The sequence below is a fragment of the Muntiacus reevesi genome, chromosome 15 (assembly GCF_963930625.1).
Source record: "Muntiacus reevesi chromosome 15, mMunRee1.1, whole genome shotgun sequence".
Lineage (NCBI taxonomy): Eukaryota > Metazoa > Chordata > Mammalia > Artiodactyla > Cervidae > Muntiacus > Muntiacus reevesi.
The window spans coordinates 18554125-18565221 of record NC_089263.1 but is presented as its reverse complement, the minus strand read 5'-3'; the positions used below and the strand labels follow the sequence as shown (position 1 = coordinate 18565221).

Here is an 11097-nt window from a genome sequence, read left to right as displayed (position 1 = left end):
ACCCAGCTGTGAGGTTTGGGATAAGGCAAGTTTTCTGACAAGGCCAAGGGTGATGGGTGGGGAGAACCATTCGGGAGTGGCTATGGTGTTACCCAGGTGTCTGGGCCATTGATTCCAACTCCACAGATCCTGAGCCTCAGCCGTCATAGTGCCCCGAGCCTTTTCCAGACATCTGACTTAATCCACCTCCAGAGCTGGATCTTTCTTTGATGGATCCTCAGTCAAGACGATATTTGTGACCGTGACCTGCAAGACTGTCAAAACACCATGCCCACCCGGATGACATTCCCGGACTTGGACAACTTGTATGCAGTGTTTTGGTGGATCCGGGTGCCACAGCTCTTCTCCACTTGCGTGGCCTTCTCACTGGTGGCCAACATGGGCATTGAACGGGGTGCCATAGGTAACTGGTCCATGTCCATCTGGTGCCTCTGTTTTGTTGTGACCCTTGTCATTTCCATGGTCGAGTTATGTAGGTGCCAGACCCTCTTTCCTTTCTACTGGTACAATTTCCCCATTACCTACGCCTGCTACGCTGCCCTCGTCTGTTTCTCAGCCTCCGTCATCTACTCCATTACCTACGTCCAGTTCCTGCCTGATAATCCTTACCGGGACCGGGCCATTGCCGCCACTGCATTCTCCTGCATCGCATCTGTGTTTTATGCCATTGAAGTGGCAGGTATTTGGTCTTGGTATGATCTCGATGATATCACCTGCTATGTGCACACATTACCAGGCCTGCTGAAGGTGCTGGAGACCTTCGTGGCTGGTGTCATCTTCGCCTTCCTCAGCAACACCTCCCTGTACCTGCACCAGCCGGCCCTGGAGTGGTGCGTGGCCGTGTACTCCATCTGCTTCATCCTGGCAGCTTTAGCAATGCTGCTAAGACTGAATGAATGGGAGAGCTGGCTGCCCATGCCCTTCCTTATTTTCCAACTTGTGCAGATCCTGCTCCCCGTTCTCCTCTACATCAGTGCTCTGGTCCTCTGGCCGCTCTACCAATTCATGGAGGAGTTCGGTGGGGAGCCCCATTGGTCCAGTGATGTGAGCTGCATTTATGGTCTGTCCTACGACATGTGCACCTGGGGCCAGCGACTGGCTGTAGCCATCCTGACAGCCATCAACCTGCTGCTTCTCATCACTGACATGGTGTACTGGGCCTACAAATTTCTGTAGGGACTGAGGATTGATTCAGGGACTCTGGATCCCTTCTGCTCACCAGAGGTATCTTTACCAAATTCTGATGTCGTCTTCCTGGATCCCCTTTCTTCTTTCTCACATCCTTCTCCACTCATCTCACTCTCTGTTCCGTTTCCTTCCCTCCTTATGTTCTGACTCCTTCCTGTCTTGTGTGGTTGCCCACATCCTGTTTGCCCCTTTCTCTTCCTGTTCCATCTTTCCTATATTTTCTGCTTTTTGCCCCTTTTCTGGTCATCCTTGGTTTTCCCACCTCCCGTGTCCTGACCACCTCTCCTCATTTTCCTTCTTCTGATCCATCGGGACCTGAGACTCCTTCCTTCTCTGCCCACCGCCCCCTCCTACCTCCTAAGGTCTTCTGTGTAGCTGAGGTCCTCCACGGCACACAGCACTCTGTGTAGCTGTTCACATCCTGGGCCTCCAGAGGGTCCTCATTGCCAAAGCATGTCTGTCCCCCTGGCGGTGGCTTAGTTGGTGTGTGTGGTAGAGGATAGGTAGGCATTGTGCTTCATTTCTTTTAGTGGAGTACGGTGTACAGTGCATCTCCTCTTAAAGTTAAATAAAGCCTCTGAAGGTCTATAATTTCCAGTAGTCAGGAGTCTTGAAGCGGAGACCCTGGGTCCCTGGGCCCCACCTGATGCTCATCCCCACCTGAAATTGGCTCCAGAATTTTTCCATGCTCATGGAACACTGGCTGCATAGACAGTATCTAAAGGAAGCTGGGATAGCTTTCATCCCAACCACTCTCTGTGAAATAAAAAAGGAACTGGCAAAAAATGAAAAATCACAAGATCTTTAAGACACCTGTCTGCAGTGTTGGTGAGGGGCAGTGATGTGGCCCTCCTACCTCAGTGATCAAAATAGCAGGTCCTGCCTCTGCAGCGAGAAGAGCATGGCCCCTACAGCCTTTAAAGCTGATGGTAGCTTTTTTTTCCTTCAAGTCTTTTCTTTTTTCTGGTCAAGTGGGCAAAAGTTACTCGCTGACCAGATTTGTAAAGGGGGAAGTTTCTTTTTATATTTTCTTGGGCAGGCGGCTTGAGGGGGTGGGGGTGGGGGGTTGCTGCTTCCATTGTCAAAGGAACTGCTGTGTTTGTGTGTGAGGGGACACACACACATGTTTCTGTGTGTCAGTTGCTTTTTGCTGCTGTTTCCTGCTCCTCAGGACTCAGGTATAATATGATCTATACAAACATAGTTTAGAAAAATTCCCTGGAGCTTTTTAGTACAAGAGCTCCTGCTGTTAATTATAGAGAAAATCTTTGGCCTTTCTCCCACATTTATAGTGTCTTTTTTAAACTCAACATAAAAATGAAAGAAAACAAAGAAAAAAAAAACTTCAGAATAAAATCCACATATTCTAATTGCCCCCAATTTGCCTAGAGCTCAAAAGGGTCCTGGCCAGTTTCCATCTTCACCCAAAGCTAGGTCTCTGGGAGCCCTTCCCACTGACCTCCCTCCCACACCTGGGGGTGTGGGCCAGCCTGTGGCACAAGAGATTGGGCCCCACCCCAAAGCCAACATCCTTATCCCCCTACCTCTTAAAGGGGCCATGACAGCATCAGCCTTTCTATAAAGGGTTGTGCCTGTGTTCAAGCTCAGTGCACTTGCATATGTGTGTGTGTGTGACCATTGCTCCCCTGCTTTGAGACCAGCAGCCCTTTACAGTAACTGGTGGCTATAAAGACACAACAAGTCTCCTGCTCTCAGCCACAGAGCCTCAGAGCCCAGCATCCTGGTGTCACCAGGGCCAGGGGACTGGCAAGCAGAGCTGTGGGGGATGGGAGGGGGAGGACACCCTCTGCTGCCCCTCGCTCCTGTTCTGGAATGAAGCATGTGATCTTCACCCAGGGACAGGATGGGTGGAGGGGGAGGGCTCCTGGGATATGGTTCCCATGTCAGGAAATCTTAAGAAACAATGAAATACAATTCATATTTTAAGGCAAGAAAAGAAAAATTTCACCCCTTTAGTGTGCAGTGTGCATCTGTATTATGTGTTAATCAACCTTCCTAAGGGCAGAAATACCTGCTCCACCATAAAGATCAATACTTCTGTTCTAGTCCCAGCCATGTAACTCTTTTGAAAGTAATACTACTTACAAATGACCTTATTAATGTCACTAGCTATATTACTTGCATTCTGCTCTATTTGACAAGATTATTTTTTCTTGCATTCAAATGTGTGATTGAACCCCTAAAAAAATTATGATGATTAGGGGATTTGAAAACTTGAAATGATTAACCTGTATACTCTATAAAATCCATGACTGTAATAGTGTGACTCTAGATATGGGAAGAAGTAACAAGACTGAACCATTTTCTGGAGCTTGAGCGGCAAGTAAGACAGGTGGTCCAGAGAATTTGGCTACTGCTAACAGGATTAGATGAAAAACAGCACGCTGAGTGGCCTATCAAGGAAAGCTTCATCTTACCTGGGAACAAGAATACCTAGTGACCAGAGACAAATTGATCAAAAATGCTTACCAAACCTTGGTGGAAATTAAGAGGAAGATAGTGTGGAGGATTGTGCAATAAAAAATGTTGTCCACCACCCCATTCTACAAGAATCAAGTCGTTAGCCACTGCTATCGCTAACCTATAACCCACCCTGGAAGGAATTCGGGGTAAAAATCAGGATGAGGCACTTTGTGTTCTGGGAAAACCGACAGAACCGGTTCTCAGATGCTTAGATATTTTCAGGAGAAATTTTTATGAACCAAGTTTCTTGCTTCTTCCCAAACTTAGAAAAGCACTAAAACCATTAACTATGGTATCTGGTCCTTTCACAGAGCAATAACTTTGCCCAAATGTGTACTTGTTTGCATGTGCCCCTTTGCCAAAATTGCATACCTACTGGCCTCCCCTTCTTACTGATTTGGAACAGTTTTCACACTTTTCTGAAAGACTGTCTCCTTGGTTATAATTCTTAGGTTGGCTTGAATAAAATTTTCCATTTCTTTCTTAATTGACTATTGATAAATTTTTCATCAATATTAGCAAGCACACATTTATCTCTGCAAGTTTGGTACAAGGAATCTCATAAAATTATTTTCCTGAATCAAATTTAACACACCCTGAGACCTCACTTCCCAGGAGGATGGAGATAGATGCCTCTGTGCTTTAGAACAAGAACTGCCCAGGGTTGGCTCACCTGAGGGGCTCTCTGTCCAAGCCTGTGGTTCATGAGGGCAGCTGCTCCATCCCTCGTGTTGGGAGGTTAAGGGTCATTGTCACAATTTCAAGGCTGATCCAGTCCCCTCACTGTGGAGCTCAAAAGAGAGTATAAAGATCCTTCGCATAGTCCAACCCTCTCACCATAGACGAGGAGCAACTGGACCCCAGGGAGGGGCAGGACTTGTCCAGAGTCACCCTGTGTGTGCAGTCAGAGTCAGGACTCAAGTGTCCTGGTTCCTGGGCCAGCTGTCCATCCATGGCTCCATGTTGCTTGTTACAGGTATAGCAACAGCCTCCTCTAGGCTGAGATTCTGTCCCATGCACCCTTGTTCTGCACAAACCTGCCCTGTCCCCCTGAGGAGGGCACTCACTGCTGCTGAGTCAGTTTCCTCATCTCCTAGATGGGGAATGGGTGCCAGAGACCCCTGGTCCCTCCCAGCCCCCCTCTTCCCGGGGCCCCTGGACTTGCCAGTCCTGGAGACTCAGATGTGGAGATGGAAGCCGGCTCCTCCCCTCTGTCCACCCTCTCTGCTTGTTCCCTCTTGTCTGCTGGGTCCTATTTATTGGTAACATTCTTCCTGGTTACACAGACCCTCCTTCCCCACCACCTCTGTTTGGCGGGGAACACATTTCTCTCCCATAACATGTTTCCTCCGTCACTTCACAGTGGTCCAACTCTCCAGTGATTCTTGTCAAAATACAAACTTCTTCCAAGCGCCCCCACAGTCTGAGGTTTCCCAGGCTCCCTTGTTCCTGCACTTTCTTGACTTTCCACTTCTTTTGAGTCCAGTTCAGCAGCCATTTGTAGGAAACCATTACTTTCTGGGCATCCCTAATGGTTCATTGATAAAGAATCTGCCTGCCAAGGCAAGAGACACGGGTGTTCGATCCCTGATCCCGGAAGATCACACATACCGTGGAGAAACTAAGCCCATGTGCCACAACTACTGAGCCTGTGCTCTAGAGCCTGGGAGTCAAAACTACTGAAGTCTGAGTTCCCTATAGCTGGTGCTCTGAAACAGGAGAGGTCACCACAAGGGAGAAGCCCATGTGCAGCAACTAAAGAAAAGCCCCCCAGCAACAAAGACACAGCACAGCCATTAATTAATTAAATTATTTTTAAAAAAATCACCTGACTTACTCCTCCAAGGCCACCTTCCTAGTCTAAGCCCCATGAATCCACTGATGTCCTGGGATGGGGTCTAAAAGGTCTATTAAAGCCTTGTAAATGAATGCAAGATTTCAAATGTGTATATATGTGTATTTCTGAGATAATCATGTTCTCAAAGGGATTTATGTGCAGAAAAGGTAAGAATTCCCAAGGGGCTCTCATAACTTCCAAAGAAGTAGGATCTCCTAAAATTGCTGAACCAAACAGAGTAAGTGAGGGAGTATGGATTTGAGAATCTCTCTGGGTTGTCTGGAGATACTGACCTCTCCTTCAGAAGAAGCATGTTCAGAAACATTTGGTAGCCTTTCTGAGCATTTAATGTCCCCAGATCATCTCCTTCCCAAACTACATCATCAGAGGACCCCTGGGTGGAGGGACCACTTTAGAACTTTAGTTCAGTTCTCTACCTTATACCCCAACCCTGGGCTTATCCATCATTTCCCAGAGAACTCTGTACAGTGCTCCTCAGAGTGTGGTTTGTGGATTAGTGCTGATTGCAAATTGTTCCTTGTCCACAATGAGATGAAGTACGGAAGGTGAGAGGGAGCATTTAGAAACTTTTAGAGCAACTTGACATTGTACAAAGATCCAGGAGTATGATCAGAGTAAGCAAATTGGAGTTTAAGTTTAGTGTAGCAGTGTTCTGATGGCCCAGCTGCAGTGGCAGGACAGACATGACCCAGATGAAGAAGGCTGGGCCACTGAACCAATGCTCTGCTTCCTTCATCAAGAATGTTTTGCCAAAAACAAAAATGAAGTTAGTAAAACTAAACAGAGGGCTTAGTGAAGATGTAAAAAGTGTGAATTACACAAAAATTAGACCTGGGTTCAATCCCTAGGTTGGGAAGATCCTCTGGAGAAGGGAAAGGTTACCCACTTCAGTAGGCCTAGAGAATTCCATGTACTGTATAGTCCATGGGGTCACGAAAGAGTCAGACATGACAGAGCTACTTTCACTTTCACAGTTTCATTGTTTTATTCAAAGTAAAAGTATAATTGAGGGGAAGCTCCAATAAAAGTAGTCAAATTATGGAACAAACTCCTGCAGTTTCTGCAAGATAATTTGATTCCAACTTTTTAAACATACCAACTGGACAATTAGATTAGCTTATCTATCCTATAATTTCAGGACTATAATGATTTATAACTTGCATTCTAATAAAAAAAAGGTACTATGCTTTTTATTAGATTTTTTTCATGTTGGATAATTTTTATTAAATTCACCATTCTATGAACATATATCAGATTAATCTTTCTGAAACTTATTTATTTATTTTAAACAGTTACAGGATGTCAGTTTGTTTATTTATTATTTGTTTTTATTTGGCGCCTCCACCCAGTATGTGAAGTGAAAGTCGCTTAGTTGTGTCCGACTCTTTGTGACCCCATGGACTATACAGTCCCTGGAATTCTCCAGGTCATAATACTGTACTGGGAAGCCTTTCCCCTCTCCAGGGGATCTTCCCAACCCAGGGATCGAACCCAGGTCTCTGGCATTGCAGGCGGATTCTTTACCAGCTGAGCAACAAGTATGTGAGATCTTAATTCCCCAACCAGGGGTGGAACCTGTGCCCCCTGCATTGGAAGCACAGAGTCTTAACCATTGGACCACCAGGCAGTCCTGTGAAACTTTATTTTTAAAATTAAATCAATGATATAAGAGAATAACATTGAAACATGTATATTATCAAGTGTGAAACAGATCACCATCCAGGTTGGATGCATGAGACAAGCGCTCAGGGCTGGTGCACTGGGATGACCCAGAGGGATGGAATGGAGAGGGTGGTGGGAGGGGGGTTCAGGATGGGGAACACACGTAAATCCATGGCTGATTCATGTCAATGTATGGCAAAAACCACTACAATATTGTAAAGTCATTAGCCTCCAACTAATAAAGGGAAAATAAATTTGAAGGGTGAAAAAAAAATAAATTAAATCATTACCCTTCTCAAAAATCTGACAGTTTTTGAAAAAAACAATTAAGAACCTCTACAACTTGGCCCTGACTTGTGTTCCTTGCCTTATTGCTCACTGTTTTTTTTTTTTTTTTAATGATAATTGTATATGTTTAAGGTGTGTAATTATATCTCATTGGGGTTATAATTTGCATTTCTCTCACTATTAATGAGTCTGAGTACTTTTTCATGTGTTTACCCACCATTCACATGGACTTTCCTGGTAGTTCTAATGGTAAGGAATCTGCCTACAGTGCAGGAGTCCCAGGTTTGATCTCTGGGTTGGAAAGAGTCCCTGGAGGAGGGAATGGCTACAGACTGCAGTATTCTTGCCTGGAGACCCCATGGACAGCAGATAGTGAAACTTAGGCACAGTGTTAAGTGGTAGGGCCAAAACTTGAACTCATGACTATTTGATTATAAAGTTCATGGCTTCCTGGTTGTTCCATGCACTCTGCCCAGAGAGATGAATTTCTCAGACCAGTCCTGACATCTAACATAAGAAAAAGAAGCCACAAAACTTGTCACTCAGTCTGGGGCTCATCCTTCAGGATTTGTGTGTAAAGAATCCCATGAACAAATCCCATGGAGTCTAGTGGGCTACAGTCCATGGAGTTGCATAGAGTCGGACACAATTGAGCAGCTAACACCATTCCCATATCTGGGAATATCCCACACCCATATCCCACTGCAAAATATTTTGGCTTATTTTTTGCAATCAAACAGTGCCATTTGAATTAAATGATCTATTTCTTATATTAACTTTCGCTTTTTGAGTATAGCACAACTATTGATTAGCACAATTTATACACTTTTCCAAAAGAGCACAAGTACTGATTAGGTGAATTTACTGCATCTAAATCATTTATCTCTTATATGAATTTCATTTTTGTAAAATAGTAGCCATTCTCGTAGACTCATAATTCCTTAAAGCAAGACTTAGGGGGTAAAATACCAAATTAAAAATTTTAAATTAGAGTTCCATGGTACCTAAAGAAATTTTCAAAAATTATCACATTTAAATCAGTAAGATAATTAAAACATCTTAGGAAGTTTAGTCGATAATTTTAATTGAGTGGCCTATTATTAAGTTGTATAACTTCTTTCTACATACTAGCTACTAGAGATGAAAAATATAATCTTTGTCATACTTTTAAGAAGTTTCCAGAAAAGCTTGCTGATCTTCTGCCCTAGAGAAGGGTGATCACACGAGATGGCGGAGGAATAGGCCGGGGAGACCACTTTCTCCCCTACAAATTCATCGAAAGAACAATTGAACGCTGAGCAAACTTCACAAAACAACTTCTAACCGCTATCAGAAGACATCAGGAGCCCAGAAAAGCAGCCCATCATCTTCAAAAGGAGGTAGGACAAAATATAAAAGAGAAGGGTGATCACATGGATCCCAGGACTCCTTGTCATATTCTGTGACCCCAGTGTCTGAGGCTCACAGGAGAGGGTCCACTGATCACCACAGAGAAGGGTGGTCAATCCAAATGCTCACAGGAGACAGAAGGGAAGGAAATAAGTAAAGGAGATGGAGAGGACTAGGGTCCCTGGAGAGGACCAGCTGTGCCTATCAAGGGTGGTGTAAAAACAAGATGCTGTGTGTTGATACAGTCTCAAGTTTATAAAATTGAAAATGTCTATAGGTGTGCCCTACACACATGTACATATGTGAAATGTGTTGAAGGCTGTACATGATGTTGAGGACATGGATGCTCCCTGGATGGAGGGGTGGATGCTCCTGTGAGCAGGCAGGAATCCTGGCCACACCAAAAAGGAGAAACTGGGCACATGTGAGATGATCATAATCCTACTTTGTCAATTATGCATGAGGAGAAGAAAAATATAGAAAACCAAAGATGAGAATCAAAAAGAATATAGAATAAAGGGCATAGCAACTGATCTTATGAGCTAGAAGAGCTAGAAATCTGGATTTTCATGTGAGATGAAAACACTGTGCATCTACCAAACACTTCAGAAAGAAATAAAGCTGATTCTATACATCTCTTCCTGAAAACACTGCGAAGGAAAACCAAAAACATAGCCAGATCACATCCAGGACGTACGAGTTTGCAGCCCCTGATCTGGAGCAAATCAAGCTTGCATGTACTTATGTCCAAAGTGGAGCCAGGGACTTCTGGGTTCTCTTTTAGGGGGAGGGGAACAGGTAGGTTGTATGGATCCACGGTGCCAAGTGCCAGGCCCTCTGAGGAGCCCTTTACATAGTTTCATTCATTTAATTGACCCGTAGTAGGTATTAAGCCCATTGCACACATGTGAAAATGGAGGCTGTGTAAAGTAACTTGCCAGTTTCCTTCACACCCCACAGACTACTTGTCACTCTGAGTGTCCATCTCCCCTCCTCCTTCTCTGTCCTTCCGGACCGTCTCCTCCTTCCTCTGTCCTGGCCACGACCTTCCTGGCTCACTGTCTTCTACTCCACACGCCTGGCTGCTGGGCAGGCAGGGCTCAGTCACATCCAGGCTGGGCTCTGATGGGGGCACCATGTCCAGGTTCACAGACTAGAGTGGGGGAGGGGCTGCTGAGAGGCTCAGGCAAAGCTGCGGATTTACAGGTGGGGGAACTGAGGCCCAGAGAGGGCACAGGCCTTATCCAGGGTCACACAGCAGGAACCCCCACTCGTCTCCTACAAGTTCTCCCTCTGTGCGATTAAATGAATCTAAATGCCCCCCATCAGCATCAGACACAGCACCCTTGTTCATTTCCAATCCCTTCTTCCCAGCTTCAAAGCTGCTAACCAGTCTCCCAGGCCAGGAAGATCCTCACTCAGGTGGGACTACTCCTAGATCTTTCCATATTCCACCTGGATGGCAGCTTTGGAGATTAAAAGCCAAACATTATGCTAATTTATTTATTTATTTTTTAAATTATGAAAATATGGTAACACATTTACAGGAGACTTGCAAAATATAGAACAAAGTTATATATGTATATTAATATAGGTATATATGTAATATCCACTGTATATTACAATTATTTTTTAAGTAGATAATTACAATTTTTAGAGTTTTAATAGCAAACTCCTGAAAATTAATAGAATGAAAATGCAGAAAAGTATAGTAGACCTGAAAAGCACTATGAACCATTCAACATAATTAAGATTTATACAATTTTCACACAACAGCAGGATACAAATTCTATTCAAGTTCCCATAGACAATAAACCAGGAGACATTGGAACATATCCAGGGACATAAAACAAGTGCAAAAATTTTGTGTTCCACATGTGTTCTGCGGTTCCTCCAGGGTACTCCCCCTTGGAGTCATGCTGGGTGGGGGTCTCCCTTCCCTAGTGCAGAAGAGTCACATGTTAAGGCAAAACTGGGTGGAGGGGATTCACAACAGTTGCTACTTCCCACATCATCTTGTCCCCACGGCCTTGCTCTCACCCCATGGCTCCTCCCCGTTCACCCCTGAAGCTGCCCTCTTCCAGGTGGGGCTGTGTCCCCTCAGATGGCAGCTCCTTCTAGTGATGCTGCAGGGAGGACAGGCCAGGACCCTGTGTCTTTGGTTGCTGTGGAAGGAGGCCGTGGCACTGAAGGCATGTCCTGGGTCCCAGAGCCCTGAAGTTTTTGGT

At 45.0% G+C, this 11097-nt stretch overlaps 1 protein-coding gene across 1 annotated transcript; it reads left to right on the top strand.

The window, feature by feature from the left end:
* The first annotated feature begins 267 nt into the window (after positions 1–267).
* LOC136147417 (myeloid-associated differentiation marker-like) lies at positions 268–1176 on the top strand. The gene has a single exon (XM_065906813.1). It carries the CDS (start codon positions 268–270, stop codon positions 1174–1176), a length of 909 nt encoding a protein of 302 aa, XP_065762885.1.
* Positions 1177–11097: the final 9921 nt, after the last annotated feature.